The sequence below is a fragment of the Stegastes partitus genome, unplaced genomic scaffold, assembly GCF_000690725.1.
Source record: "Stegastes partitus isolate 25-593 unplaced genomic scaffold, Stegastes_partitus-1.0.2 Scaffold1330, whole genome shotgun sequence".
Lineage (NCBI taxonomy): Eukaryota > Metazoa > Chordata > Actinopteri > Pomacentridae > Stegastes > Stegastes partitus.
The window spans coordinates 12935-29459 of NW_007579061.1; the positions used below are offsets into that span (position 1 = coordinate 12935).

General features: G+C 36.4%; 1 protein-coding gene across 1 annotated transcript in view; it reads right to left on the bottom strand.

Annotated features, from left to right (window-relative positions):
- pitpnm2 (phosphatidylinositol transfer protein, membrane-associated 2) overlaps nucleotides 1-16525 on the bottom strand; it is a 60841-nt gene that overhangs the window by 12376 nt on the left and 31940 nt on the right. Inside the window, exons 3-8 of the mRNA XM_008298587.1 lie at nucleotides 10249-10463; nucleotides 9182-9303; nucleotides 8364-8597; nucleotides 4233-4571; nucleotides 3526-3621; nucleotides 1072-1176 (exon numbers count right to left, since the gene is read on the bottom strand). Coding sequence (XP_008296809.1) covers nucleotides 1072-1176; nucleotides 3526-3621; nucleotides 4233-4571; nucleotides 8364-8597; nucleotides 9182-9303; nucleotides 10249-10463 — 1111 coding nt within the window. The remainder of the gene's footprint in view (nucleotides 1-1071; nucleotides 1177-3525; nucleotides 3622-4232; nucleotides 4572-8363; nucleotides 8598-9181; nucleotides 9304-10248; nucleotides 10464-16525) is intronic.

Below are 16525 nucleotides of genomic sequence, written 5' to 3' on the forward strand. Positions count from 1 at the left end.
CTACAGTCCCATGGATCTTAAATTTCTGAATAATATGTGCAACTGTAGTCACAGGAACATTAAGCTGCTTGGAGATGGTCTTATAGCCTTTACCTTTGACATGCTTGTCTATAATTGTCTTTCTAATCTCCTGAGACAAGTCACTCCTTCACTTCCTCTGGCCCATGTTTAGTGTGGTACACACCATGTCATCAAACAGCACAGTGACTACTTGCAACCCTATAAATAGGCCGACTGACTGATTACAAGTTTGTAGACACCTGTGATGCCAATTAGAGGACACACCTTGATTGAACATGTCCCCATGGTCACATTATTTTGAATGTTCAAATAAAAATATTTGAAATATATAAATCAGTCGTAGGAGCCATTTTTCTGCATAACAAGGACTTTGACTTTTGACACTTCAGGTACGTTAAATGTTCTTTTGCTGGAGCTGGATTTTGAATTCAGTTACTTATAAATTAATATTTAGCATTATTTACAAAAAAATCTGTAGCACCTATAAGCTTATAATGTAATTTAGTTGTAGCTTGTAAGTAGAGCTGCAATGATTAATTGATTAGTTATCAACTACTAAATTAATCGTTGACTATTGATTAATCAATCTGAGTTGTTTTCAAGATTCTCTGATTCAAGCTTTTTTCCTCTGTGAAATTAAACTGAATATCTTTAGATCGTGAACAAAACAAGATATCTAAGGACGTCCTCTTCAGCTTTGGGAAACACTGATCAACATTTTTAATTAGTTTTCTAAAATTTAATGGACCACACAACCAATCGATTAATCAAAGCAATAGCCAACAGATTAATCGACAATAAAAACAACTGTCAGTTGCAGACCTACTTATAAAAGTTGTCAACACATCTGAGAAGCTGCATTTCTTTGATACAGACTCTGGTTTTGGTTAATGATCAACATGTAAACAAACTGTAGACGCTGGCGTCCACATATCAGACTGCGCAAGAGAAAGAGGTCAAATGTTAACGCTAAAAAAACATGTTTTTTTTCTATGTGCACATATTTAAAAGAGTGTTTGTTTGTTTTTAATCACTGGAACAGTCACCTACCTTGTGCTTCATCCACCTCTATTGTTTCTATCTTGTCCATCAGGTCATTAGAGCTCCACTTGGTGATCTCTTTGGAAAACATTTCCTCATTATCAGAGAAGTCCTCTGCAAGACACACAAAAGAGGTTTGATAGAGTCTGATGCATTCTAATCACCCTCGTGACACAGATATGAAAAAAATACCTCCTTTTTATGGACTGTCTGAAAAGGCAGTTTTTGGCTCCCTTTGAAACCTCAAACCTCCTCCAGGTCTCTGAACATGTACCCCACAGTCCACCATATATTCCACAGTGTTGCTTGCTATTAGGTCAGACTGAAAACAGTGCTGTGTTTAAACATCACACTGAACTGCACTGGTGGAGGAGTCATGCTTCAGGTACTGATGAGGCCTGGGCCCACATTTATCAAACTGCAACTGTGACATTTCAAACTCAAGTGAATGATAAAAGTAGAAACCAAAACTCTTCCTCACAAAATTAAGACTAACAAAATTAGGAAAATTCACACCTATGAGTTTAGCACCCACTTATATTCCTTCATTGTTGTCTTTTAATGTTCCTTATCAAATACACTCTAATGACTGGAACACTCTGCAGGTGTTGGCAGTTCTTACTGGACTTAAAAATGCAGTTGTGCTTATTGTGTAGCTATAACCTGAAATAACATGCAGAACAATCTAAAGCTTGATTCACTTCATGTAATTCATTATTTGTTTTTAATAAGATGCGTTTTTAATGTTTTTATTTCCAAGTTTTTGTCAAATGAGCATGACCTGCTGAGCAAGCACCAACTAGCCTCGGCTGAAATGAAAGCTATCTTTGCTCAGCTATATTGTAAAGTAAGGCTTCCAACTTAATGTAGCTCTGAGTTAAAACAAAGTTTTTGATAATGGGTAATGAATAGGGCGTTACACCAGCTTTCCTTTCTGGTGTTTATCAGAGTGCAAACAGACAACAATAATAACTCTGGCTTTCATGTAGTTCGGGGTCACTGTCCAGGCTAAAATCTCCTCATTATAATTTCCTCTACTTTCATACCGTCGACCAGCAGCACAATATTTTGCAGCAGAATCTTCTCTCCATTTCAGCCAATTTTGATATTCCTATTCATATATTTAGTCCTTTTAAATGCAGTGATGTTTTTGTTTCACCTGCCAGTAATTTTAAGACAGTTAGGACTTTACACAAACAAAATTCTTGCAGAAAATCTACTATTGAATGCTGATTTTTTTTCAAGTACAATATTGCAGATGAAAAGTCCATTTATTCCTTCACCGAAAATACATGCGTTCAGTCAGACGAGCACATTTTGCTGTAAGTCTCTTGTTATTCACACTATAAAGTTGGTACTTTGGAATTCTCATGTGTCAATCTTCTAAGTTTGACAAATACGAGCTCTGAAAAAAAAACTAGGAAGTCCAGTTTGAGTAACAGATTTGCATTTTAAAGACTTCTCAGATGTCAAAATGCTGCGCTCTGACAGACAGGATTTTATAACAAGCTTGTTTGATTGGCAGTAGTTTGCCGGATGATGTTGTATTGCAGTCCTGCAAAAGCTCAAGCAGGTTCATCTTTCTGGCAGCTATTTTGAAGAACAACAACATTTTGAATTCTAAAATAACAAACAACAAAACTACCATACAAAGGCAGACAGCAGCAACTGAAGAAAAGTTTAGGGGTTATATAAGCTATAAAACAATTATTTAATGACTTGTAAAGATGATTATTTCCTTGGAAGAAATATTCAGCCTAAAACTGGACACTTTGGATAAGGATAGTTATAGCAACGATAGTTAACTTTTAGAAGGACTCCAGATTTTTCTCTATTATGCTTAGAATTAATTATGGCCTTGTTTAAGTAGTACAACAAATTAAGATTCTGGAGCATCAAAGTCAATTGTTCAGGCTGGCAACAGACAGGAACTAGCTTTAAATAAGGTTAGACTGTGACTGACCTAAGACTATCCTTAACTAGCGTCTCCTGCAGACTATTATACATAATTTTCTTGTAAATGACCCATTGCTGAAAAACGAATACTAAAGGTAATACAGTGACAGCTTTAACTCACTTTTAACCTAACTTTGACAGTGTTTGGCTTTGTAGGCCAGAGCTGCTCCGATAACTTTGATGGCCTGGAAACATTCTCTTTTTAATATCTTAGAGTTTAATGTACAAAGAAGTATAATTTAACAACAGGTATAAATTAAAAGAACAAAACATGATTAAGGAGGAAACCTCGAAGTGCTCCACGGCTGGCATTTATCATCCCATGACAATTACAAGATATACAGTATGATAAATTAATCATTCAAGATGTTTGCATGCTGTAAAACCTGAACAAAGCAGGAGACGGTGCTGAAACATCATGTAAAGCTCTCTAACATAACACAGTGCATATTAAAAGCAGAATATAGTGGTTGTTGTGTATAATTTGCTGTAAGATGATGATTTTACCATGAGCATCAAAGAACTCGTCGTCTGTGCTGTCCTCAGAGTCCCGGGCGATGCTTTGCATCCTCCACTCTGAAATACTCTGGTGGGATGGACTACCTACAACAACACAACAGGAGGTCAGCAGGTATCTCTTATTATTACTGTGTGTATAAAGAAAACAAAACTAGTATCTGATATTGTTGAATAATAATTAATTTGGGGGTTGCAATTTTTGTCATTTTGCTACTTTTAAAATGTCCCATCTGGTGAAATTAATATTTTTTGTATTTCTTGTGTCCTAAAAACTTGGCAGTGTAAAATAAAAGCTGTAAATATGAGGACACTGATATGAATGATAATCAGGCTGTCGTTCATTTATTGGGTGCTGCAAAGATGGCAAATTGCTTAGTTTAGGTCCTTCAGCTTGCTAGTTTAGTTCAGTTAAAAGGAAAAATAATCTAAAATAGGTGGTTTAATGTTCTTGTTTTGCAACAAGCTCTTTAGTAACTGCATTCAAGAATATATGGGCAAATGACAGTGGTTGGATTGACAAGAGCTTTTTGTAAAATTTTAACATGTCACCCAACCTTAGTATCTGACCTGCACCTTACAAGTATGGTATAAATAATATGTACGAACACATATAGGTATATGTAGATACTGAGCTGCTCATGTCAACCCTTGCAGTTTGCTTCAATCTCAGTATCAAGTAAAAGAACCTTGCTCACCTCCTCTCTTTGACGACCTGTTGGAGGATCTGGAGGATGTCGACCACTGCTTGGTGAGCTCCCCTCGTGTCTCCAGTGAATCTCCGAGCTTCCCTCCAGCTCCCTCTGCCTCTGCCGTCGACCCCTCTGCCTCTGCTCCCTGCTCCTGGTCCTGGCTGACTGAGGAGCCATTGGTCTCCGTTCCCCCCTCCTCATTAAGGCTGTACTGGGCCATCTTCTTGGCTAAAGCCAGCTGAGTCTCCAGCTCCAGCTGCCTGATGTCCTCAATGGTGAGGCCATACCACTCGTCCTGCCAGCACCACGCCTGCCGGTGAGCTCGAACCATCACTTTACGCAGGCCTGCAAAGACATAACCAAGGACTTATTGGCATGTAAGTTCATTTTAGCTAAAACAAATCATATTTCTGTGACATAAATCTGAAAAAATGGATAAACTTCAAAGATATCTGATATTGGTTTCACAGATTAGATGATAAATATCATCTAAAGTAAATGATATAAGTTTGGTTTATTAAATAACAAATTATAATGAAAATGATTTATATATTTTTACTGCACTGATGCTGGTTTTGTTTATGACAGAATACTGAGACAATATAATGTTATGTTGTATTTAAATCTATACCTTTATACAGCAAGAGTAAAAAGTAAACTTATGTAGGCAAAAATGCAGAAACTTCGAAACTTGTTTAAGTCATTAACATCATTTTTTGGCCTCAGGAACACTGAGGTTTCTAATGACAGCTCTTAACTGTATTACAGTTATCACAGCATTTTCAGGTGGGTTGCTGACTTTTGTTGGTAATTATTTGCTTTTAACTTTGTTCCTATTAGTCGTATTCTTGTCTTGATTTGTGCACAGGTTTTTTTGGTGACTTTCTTATAACACGTACAGCACTTTGGTCAACTTTGATGGTTTGAAAATGTGCTACATGAATAAAATTGCTCTGATTTCAAACTTTTTAAAATATATATATATTTTTAGCAATTTTTCATGGAGTATCACTGAATTGTCGGTTTATTTCCAACTTTATAGGATTGCATTTGTTGGTTGTTCAAGACATTACATTTTTATTCTCATTTTTTTACACCAAGGAACTCTTTGCACATCAGTTTCATCAGGCAGGTGCGAATAAGAGGAATGAGTGGATCTAAAAGTTTTGATCAGACTACCATACACTCTCTGAAACAGAAATGTCTCTCAAATGTATTATTTCAACGTTTCGCTGCCTTCATCAGGCCTAAAGTGTGGTACAAAGAGAAGTCATCCTGAATAGGGAGTTGCTGTGATGTTGCCACCAATAAACACACTCCACATACCATGAAGAAGTATGAAACACCAAAACATTTCATCAAGAAAATGTTTTCATTAACATGCAGAAAAATAAAAATGCTAAATATAACATTATTTAAATAGCATGAGTAAAACTCTAGAGTAAGAGTGTTTTAAGCCTGCCATAATATCAAAACGTAGACTACAGGTTGTACATGTACATGAACCTGCAAATGTGGAAATACCCAAAATAAACCACTCAAATCTAGAAAACAACATTAAACACAGCAAAAAGGAAGGTTACAGTCAGTTAATTACATCCAATGATTCCTAACTTTTCAACATCATTTATTCTTTACTTCCTTATTTCAGAATATTCCAGATTTTCATTGATTATCCCTAATTTTTTAGGTTATATTAAAATGTTGGCGATTAGCCTTGATCTTTACAATTATTAGCAGCTTTCTGTTGTTGTATTTAAGTTTGCTCGGTTAACAAGTCCTGACTTTATAAGATTATTTTCAGTTTTTCCAGGGTTAACAGTAACTTTTCAGTCACACTATCCTTTGTTCAAGTTGCATATTTTCATTAGAACAATACAATTATATTTTTATCCAAAAAATCTTAATACATATTTTATGCTGCGGAGGGCAAGTTGTTATTTGCTACTCTTGACATTTTTAGGGTTATCAAGGCATTTTTGAACTTTTGAATTTTTTATTTCTATCTTTTCAACATTATTTATTCCTTTTTTTTTTCTCAAGATTCCCAATTCTTGTATTTCAAACTTTGATTTTTCTTTTTTTTTTTCTTACTCATGATTTTTATAATTATTACCACCCACTCCTGGAAGCAATATTTGGCTCTTTAGCTGCTAAATGCTTCACTATTTTACTGCTCTGTCTCTGCTGAGCAAGTAGTGTACAGACAGTTATCACATCACTGAAAATAAACCAGAACAGTGAAGTTTTCGGTCAGGCAGCTAAACAACATGCTAAAACTCACTATAAAGGGATTTCTTGCCACTTATGTGATTGTGTCTGCTTTAAAAGAAAGTTATACAAATACTGTATCGCTGAAAATATCTTCCAAAGAGAAACTAAAAATGACTGCCCTGTAAAGCCACATGATCTGTCAAAAGAGATTCAATTTTAATCAGTGTCCTCCTCTTGGTGACCTAAGCAAGCACCAGCTGGATATAAAACCATAAAAGCAAGATTAATTATTGATTGTCATGATTCAAACATACTAGCTGGCAATAAAAGCTTACATAAGTAAACAGAGAAAGCTATTATATTGTATATAAAGTGAAAACAGCCACTACTGCAATATGAATGAAACAACCCAAAGACCCACTGAACATTATTTAGAATACAAACAGCGTGTTAGAGCTGCTGTGTGATAATATTCATGAATCAGAGGTGATGCAGATAAAGATCCAGTGAATATTTTCGAGTAAACAGCCGTAGATGACATTAGCATAAACACAGTTCAGTGAGAGGCTGAGGTGGTGGTGAATGCAACGGGAGGTCAGGAAGGAAAAACACATTTTGTGGTTGGAGATGTGTTGATTAGACGACAGAGTGAGAATGCCATGAAGACAGAGCAGCTGCTGCTTCATTAGCCTGGAAGTAAATGCTGTGAGGGAGCGAGCTGAGGGTTGTGGGAGTGTATAAACAGTGTTAGATCGCAGCAATGAAACAGAAACAGCCCAACACTGGCAGGAAATTAATCCAGTCTGCTGTGTTATCTCAGGGAGCCAGACGCCTCCTCCTGCTCTGAGCGGTCAGACACTTTCTCAGGTAGCTTTTCCATTTTATCTGTTTACCTCTACTTAGTTTTCCTCTGATTCATCTGAAACCTTGTTCATTTCGTTTTCAGCATCTGCCCCTGAGAGAGGATTCATTTAATCAGTGGTTAATCATTATAGAGATGTTTTCTTATAGACCTGCTTCCACAAACATGTTTAATTATGAAAGTCCGAAATATTCCTGACTTTTCTGGATTAATCTCAAAGCTTTCAGGGTCTTAACCTAATGTTCAGGGTTTACAAGGTTTCAACGTTGTTCCTGCCAGACTTTTTAGGCTTTTAGTTTTTGTCTGGATTTTAATGTGTGTGATTACTGCAGATTTTTAAGGGTTATTATCAGTGTTTCATGCTTATTACCAAATAGCATTCTTTTAGTTGATTTTTGCCAGATTTTTTAAAAAATGTTTCCCAAATTTTCTAGATTAATCACATCAATAACAATAGTAACTTTACCTATATATCACCTTTAAAAGAGCTTACAAAGTGCTTTGACAGACAAGACCCAAAAAAGATCAAACTCTGTAAGACAATATTACAACAGACATTGAAGCAAAAAGCAGAGAAATAGAGTTAAAACATATTAAGAGACAAAAAATGCAAAATACTGAACTTCATTATAAATAAATTAATAGAACAAACACTAATTGATACAAATAAAATACTTAAAAAAATATATAGCACATTAAAGGAAAGAAAAAACACAAAGACACAAGGGAAAAGAAAAGAGATTAAACAAGATTAAAATGAAAGGAGTGAAAGATTATTATTGATAGGGTTCAAGGTAACTCTTCAAGATACCTTTACCTATATTCATTCACGATTATTAACAACTTGTTATTATTATTCTTCGTGTTTACTGTTCTATTTGGACTTTTTGTGGGTAATTTATTTTTTATGATCACCCTCTTTGTACTTGTACTTTTCAGGGTGCGCATTGACCTTCTGGGTTTTTTTTCTAACTTTTCATGAATATGTTTCATGTTTTAAGGTTAACTGTAAAGCCTGATTTATGTGTAAAGATAAGACACACTCTACTTCCCATACCTACCCACATCGTGTATGAAGCGTTCGATCTTGGACTGCATGCCCCAGTATCTGAACTCCACTTTGCAGAGCTTGTATGCACACATGACGGCACTCTGACTGGAACTCTGGTTGATCTCCTCGATCCAGTCCTCCGACAGCGGGCCCCGTTTGGTCTTGACTGACTGGTACAGCTTTGGGTCTTCTTCCACAAGGTATTCATGAGGAGGGATGTAGTCCTTCACGATGTCTATGGGGTCTGCAAGGGGAACAAAAACACACTGAAGCAGGTTCGAGCAGGACAGATGTCGTGATGTCCTCACTGAACACCTGCCTTAAGAAAAGTGTGCAGTTCAATGTGTGTGTGTCTTTTATGTAATCAGTCCCTGCAGGGAATGAGTCTGGAGCAGACTGCACATTTTTCCTGCACCCCAGTGAATTTTAGTATGCAGAGGCTCAACACAAGCTCCTACACTCCACAGTCTGTATCCCTCTGCCTCACGCTGTCTGCCTTTTCACTGCAAATAACACTGTGTAAATTCAGTTCCACATCCTGCTTATGAGGAGATGACGACCGGCCAGTGGATCCCAGTGGTACAATTTAAGAGAAATGGTGCAAAAAGTGAGTGTTTTTTTAAAGTTATTTTTTGGCCTTTGTGCCTTTATTTGACAGTGCAGTGAGAAAGAGACAGGAAAGTAGGGGAAAAAAAAGGGGGAAAAGGCCAAGAACCGGGATCAAAACCATGAACTCCACATCGGGACTGTAGCCCTGTACATGGGACGCTCAACCCAGTGAGCTATAGCAGTGCCCCAAAGTGAGTGTTTTTTTGATGATAAACTTACCTACAGTCCTCTGTCTTTTCTCAGCAGAAGAAAGATTGAAGACATCCACTTGATTTCCAGTATCTGGTTTATAGTATGTCTCGATATCTATAGAGAATTTCTCTACAAAGGGGCACGTATACCTGAGAAACAAAAAGGGACAGAAGGCTGCTTAAAATGGGAAACACTTTAAGTCATACACCTCATTTTATCTCATAATTGATTTAAATTATTTATGAGTCACTTACAAATCATTAAAAAAAAACTTTTTGATGAAACGACTAATACCAAGAATTATCATTAAGTTACAAAATGAAAACTTGACATTTCTAAAGTTCAGTTGTGTTTTATTTGAACACCTTCAATACAGGATATGAAACTGTTTAATAATAAACAAGAGTGGTAATTGAGGGTAATCATTTTGGTAACTGATGGAGCAGAAATACAGCTACAGATTCCAGCCTCTTAAATGAAATCATTTGCTCCTTGTCTTTGTTTTATGTGACAGATGACAAAATATTTGAGTCTTGAAACATGAGTGGGACAAAACAAACAGTGAAAACTTATGTACTGCCAACAAGACTTCACACTGAAAACGTGACTTGAAATTACATTTTTTAGAACAAGAAAGTTTTAACAGAGAAGTGTCTTTCTGCAGTACTTAAGGAGCTAATTTATGAGAATGGATATCAACTGCCAGGAAAAGTACATACAACCTTGCTGGTTTGAGAAAGTAGTTGGACCTGTGGGTTTGTGGATATTAAGTCATCAGGACGATATTACAAGTTGGCAGCAACAGTATTATTCTGTGATCACTGAGCTGAAACTGTTCCAAATAATTAAAAAAAAGTCTCCGTCAGCAATATCAGGTGAACGTTACTTCATTCTTCACATTTAGAAATTCATCCACTAAAATCTATCGACAAGGTTTTATTACTAAGTGTGCCTTTCCATAATGCGCCTGTCTAAAATCACTAGACACAATGTCTGCTTAAGTGTTAACACCGGGTAAAAGATTTACATAGGCCACGGGGGGAGTTTAGTATCTATTTGCATCATTTTTAATATCTGGTGTGAGTCGGCCTCACCGGGTTCGTGTATAGGGGTAAGCGTTCCAGGACTCCTCCTCCACTCGCAGGGCAGCTTGAGGCAGGATGGCACAGAACCAGGACGGGATGTGTTTGCCGATGTGATAGACCTTGTGGGTGTACTGACCCGAGCCTCCGGGACCGTCCTCATAGGGTTTGTTCTCCAAGATCTCCACCCCGCTCCCCTCGCCGCAACTCTCCTCTCTGCTCTTTTTCTGCAAGCCAAAGAAAGACGACAGAACAGAGGAGGGGTCAGATTTTCATATTCATCAAAAACTAAGAAAAAAGAACTGAGATAGCTCTATGTTGCATTTTGAAACAGATGGAAGAAGCGTAAAGATATTTTTTTTTAAAAACACACTACACTCACAGGTGCTGTACCTATGGCAAGCTGTTCTACCATTTAAAAGCTGAATTGTCTATCCAGATTTAAAATGAAAGATATCAACAATGTCATCTCGACTAGTTCTAATTACATTGTCACTAAATCAAGACAGAATTCAGAAAGGATGACATAAACCAAAAACAGACAGTCTCTAGCCACAACCGTTGTCTTACAGTGATCCAAAATATGAATTATAAAACTGTTTCTATGTCACATTTCCTTGTTTCCACATTTCTTGTCCACAAGTTGTACTAAAGAGAGTCATGGTGCATAAAAAGGAGGTTGAAAAATTCTCCAGCAAAATAAAAAATCTAAAACACACCTATAAACTTCTAGTTTCACATATTTGTAGCTTATCGGTTGCGTACAATTCAGAGAGGTGCAGTTTTATAGAACAGACTTTAGCTTTGATTAATGCACATTTATTTTTATAAGTAAAGAAACTGTGGACGTCGGTGTTCACACACCAGGAGATGAGCGTAGGGAGTTGAAAACAGCCAACGTGAACACTCAGCTTTACACAGACTCCTGACACACAACTTCCCATCCTCCTTTCTTTCCTTAAACTTCCAATTAAACCCCTGCTACTCTTACACAGCACTCCTGTCTCTCTGACTGCTGCTGTCTGACCTTCACTGAGCTCGATGGATGATGCAGCAGAGCCAAAGTGATGAGGTGGAAAGAAAAAAGCTTTCACATGGACACAGAAACTGCTTTTCTCAACTCTTATTTATCCTCTACACGTGTTTTTTCTCTTCTTCAGACCAGCCTAATTCCTCTACATTTCACTCTCCATTCAAGAAGCTTCAATAAAATCCTTTGTTGCTTACTCAGTACATCCATCCATCCATTATCTAAACACTGCTTAATCCTCAGTAGGGTCGCGGGGGGCTGGAGCCTATACCAGCTGACTCAGGGCGAAGGCAGGGGACACCCTGGACAGGTCGCCAGTCTATCACAGGGCCACACTTTAGAGACAGACAACCAAGCACACTCACATTCACACCTGCGGACAATTTAGAATCACCAATTAACCTCAACATGTTTTTGGACTGTGTGGGAGGAAGCTGGAGAACCTGAAGAGAACCCACGCTGCACGGGGAGAACATGCAAACTCCACGCAGAAAGATCCCGGGTGTCCTCACTGGCAAGATGTATCTAAACATTTCAGATTTCATTTTGCTATTGTCATCAGCAATTACACCATGTTGGAAATAAATTGTTGCAGCCATACCTCCCCCACCACTAGAGCTGCAGTGAATAATCAATTAATCACATAGCTGTCAAACATTACATTAATCGCCAACTATTTTGATAACCAAATAATCAGTTGGACTAATTAATCAAAAAAAGGTCTACATTTTCTGATTTCAGCTTCTTATTAGAATATTTCTGTGGCATTTTTTTGCTCCTCTGACAACAACTGTAGTGTTTTGAACAATTTACTGTTATATTACAGAATTCCTGTGTTTTGGTATTATAAATAATAATGAGTAAAATCATGAACTAAATATTAACCTGCGCATTACAAATCAGTAATTTCACAAATTGTAAGCACCTCGTTGACATCTGACTATAGTAAAGTTTTTGTTTTTTTTTAAATGTATTTAAATCAGCAAAATATTATGTATAAATATTTACTGGAAAGAAGGAAAAACTGTGTTAAGTAAGGACTGATAAATAGTAAATCATTTATACAGTTACAGATTTTCACTTTTGTTAAAATACTGAAAATAAATAGTAAAATCAGTTATAAGGGATTAATTAACATGTCAACAAAAGCCAAAACTTTCATACCTACATCAAAAATCGGTATTTTTACAAATATTAATTTGTTCCTTTGCAATATGTGACCATAAAATTACACTGTTTTAATGTATTTAAATCCAAAAAAATACATTGTTCTACAGATGCAGTTGTTTTCACAGTTTAACAGTTTAAATATTGCAGCATTTTTTATTTATTTATTTTTTTTACTATATGTTTCCTGCCGCACCAGCTGCTGGATTTCAACTCTTTTTTCTTTTTTATTTATTCATTTTTTACTGATTTTCTACAGTGTTTGACAGTAAAATACACATTTGTTGAATTCTGCACAAAATGGGACATTTGTAAACCAGGGCTTTAAGCAACACTGCTGAACATTTGGGATTGATTTTTTAAAAATAAATAAATAAACATTTCTCATTGATTTTTTTTTTTTAGAGGTTTCACACAAAAAAAAATCTACTGATTAAAATCAATCCAAAGTAAAAAATTATAGTTTGCTGCCTGCCTAAACAAAATAAGTATAAATGACTAACTACAACAGTAAAATTCAGATTTTATATTATTGCATAATAAGTTATATGTGCATAAAATGGGCCATTTTTCTGTAGAGTACTTTTAGTTGCTGTATTTAATGATTATATTCATATCCTTAAGATGCGAAATTTTGTGTGCAGAACTTGTACTTGTAACACAGTATTCCCAAAGTGTTGTGTTAGTACTTTTAATTACGTAACTGATGTTAGAGCTTACTGTTATTTTCTTTCCATGGCCTGAAATAATCCAAACTCTGTCAGGGATTTAACTTTTTCTGAGCTGAATTGCTGCAGACATAGAGAAGGTAAAAATGTGTGGTTTTGACCCAGTATGTGACTTCCAGTAATACATGGCAGCAGATGGTTTGATCCCACACATCCTGTAAGACTGAGTGGTGTATTAAGCCTGCAGCTCCTGAGAGGGAGTCTTGGATTACAGCATCAGTTTATAAACACACTACATCTCCTTAAGAGGCTCTCTATTTACACTGTAACTGTGTGGGTTGTAGCACTCAGCAGCCGAAATACTAGCAGTGTTTATATTGAACCACTCCAGGATCTGATACAGGAGCCTTATTATCCACTTTCAAGTTTCAGGAAAGACCATCAGCCAGGGCTGAAAGGATTTGTCAACAAACCAATTAGTCTATTAACACGCAGTTTGATAAGTGATTCATTTATTAAGGGGAAATGATAAATGTTTTCTGATGTCAGCTTTTAAAATGTGACAAATGCTGCTTTTTTATATTTCAAAATCAGTGTAAATGAATAATTGCAGGACTTGGATTGTTGTTCATTGGTAGAAGAAGCACTTAAATAAAAAATAATTACTGAAGTACACGTAAAATAACTCATATAACATACAATGGACAAAAATAGTCCTGTATTCAGAAACCTACTTTAGTAGAAGAAGAAAAAATGACCTAAAAATTACCTAAAAAAATGACCTGCTAGCAAAATTAGTGCTGGATTTCTGTCTAGATTCAGATTTTTTGCAAAAGGAAACAAGTGAAGGAGGAAAGTAGGAAAGTTGTGAGAATATTTATCCATGGACTGATTACTTAACAAGACTACCAGGCACAGGCTCAAAGGCCCAAGACCTCAGGGAGCCTCTGATGCTGTCCCAAAATTATTATATATATCCCAGAAAGAGACATAAAACAACCAAACCAAGATGTACAATAAAGAAGAGGTAAATGAGCCCGAAGACACAATAACAACAAAGAGTTGCAAAACGACCTAAATGAGACACAAAAAGAGACAATAGAAAAAATCCACAAAGGGATGCAAAACAAGCAAAACTGGATGCAATCAACCACTATGACACACAACATGACCAAAATAGGCCAAAAAACAACTACGAAGAGATGCCAAACAACCACAATGAGACAATAAAATGACCGAAATGGGACATGATGCAAAATGACAGAAATTAAATGAACCACAAAGAAACACAAAATGAACAATATGAGATCAAAATGGGGCAAAAAAAAAAAAAAACAACCACAAGAATCAAGAGGCCATTGTTTCATAATCCACCCATGTCAATGACAAAAAAACTTAATGTAGAAAGTTAACTAGTCATTGACTGTCAAATGGATGTGCAGTAAAAATACACTGAAAACATTTCCCCCTGTAATGTACTGGAGTAAAGTGTAAAATATAATAAATTGGAGATACAAGCAAAGTACAAGCACCTCCAAACTGTGTGAAAGCACAATCCATAAACCCTTTGTGACCTTCCATCACTGCTGTTAATTAGGGCTGACCCGAATAGCCGAATAGCCAACCTAACCACCGATACTGGTTCTAGTAGCTAAATGCTGCCTGTCGGAGCGTGCGTGCACCCACCAACCCATTACCATGAAGACAAGCGTGGAATTTCTTTGAAAGAAATTTTGGCTCCACATGCTATAGATCTACTAAATTTACAACCTCTAAAAACTACCTTTACCACATGAATCTGCGCAATAACTCTAGAGGGACACTTCACCATGCTGAATGAATCTTCCAAACTTGCTGACAACTCTTTCCCTCCCATGTTTGAAACATGTTGGATTCATTTTATTAATCCATTATGTTTGATTTTGCTCTTAGTCTCTCTTGTCATCTCCTCAGTTGGTCACAGCTGAGTCAATCATGGTTACTCAGTTGCCCTGAGAACTGCAAAAATTTTATTCATTTATTTAATTTGAAATTCTTAAATGAGAAATGTAGAACAATCACATTTGTTGAAACATCACAACTTTGAGCTTATTTCTGGCTATCTCTCCTCCAAACCATATGTCACACATGATATATTCACAGACCAGTTTAAAGTCTGACAATTCTTTTTGTTTTTACAGTTTATTGCTATAAAAATTGTGTAATTTAGAAAATTTTAACTAGATAACATGCTTTTCAAATCCGTCAGCAGGTTCAGTGGATCAAACATTTGTTCTTCAGTCAGACTGAAGGTAAATGTAGAAATTAGTTGCCTGGAATAGACATTTTGCTAACTGTATTAGAGATCTCCATCTGGGCATCATTGCCGGCTGACCTAATCACCTTGCATATTCATCCACGCATGCCGGTTTGTGTACATGTGTGAGGCTGTGGGTATCTGTTTAGCATGTATTCATGCTGGGGAGGTCGTAGCAAACAAGATGTCCAGGAGATATCTGGCATCGCACTTAGCTTTCCAGAAAGACAGCATCACAGATGCAACATGAACACGAATGCCGTATGCAGTTGAATATGCAGGGTGATAAGGAGAAGACAAGAAAACAAAACTACAGCACACAATTAGGCCAAAAGTAGACATATATGTGTAAGATAATGTCTTAAAAAACATACATACACATTCACCTGTTTGGAAAAGCCTTTATATGTATTGTACTTCACAGAGCACCTTACTGTCCCTTGTGTAAAACAGATTAATAATGACAGTAGAACAAAAACCAGGGATCCAGACATCAACTATGTAGATCAAATGCATAGAAAGGCACATCAAGAGGCTGAGTTGTTGAGCACTGTGATAGAAATGGAAAATAAAAGCTTAAAATGGTTGTGTTTGAATTGACAGGCTGTAAAATTTACCTAAAGAAAGTAGTCTGTATTCTTAAAACACAATATGTGAAGAGTCATTAAGATGTTGTGTGTATGTCTGACAACATTTTTTATAGACTGCATTGAGGGATGGTTGTTTTGACTTTTCAGTCACTTTTGTTGCTGTTTTTATTTTTAAATTTCATAACAATGGTGTGTATAGTAGTGGCTGAAATGATGCACTTTATATAAATATGGACTAATCATTTCTGGCCAATACCCAACCCGATTAAGGTCAGTATCAGCCCTGATGATGGGTGTACACTTGACAACAGAAAATGAACCTTGAGGCTTCTGAGGGTCTCACTTTAAGCGGGCATCATACACTGATGGAAGAGTAGGTCCTAAAGGGTGACAACTGTAAAATTCAGTTGTCAAAAGACGACATCTATTAACATTTGTCTGTCTGTAAAAAAAAAAAACAACAACAACCAGCAACTGCAAAACACTACAAATCAGGCAGCAGGGGTGCTAGAAAAAGATTGTTAAAGGAATATTGGAA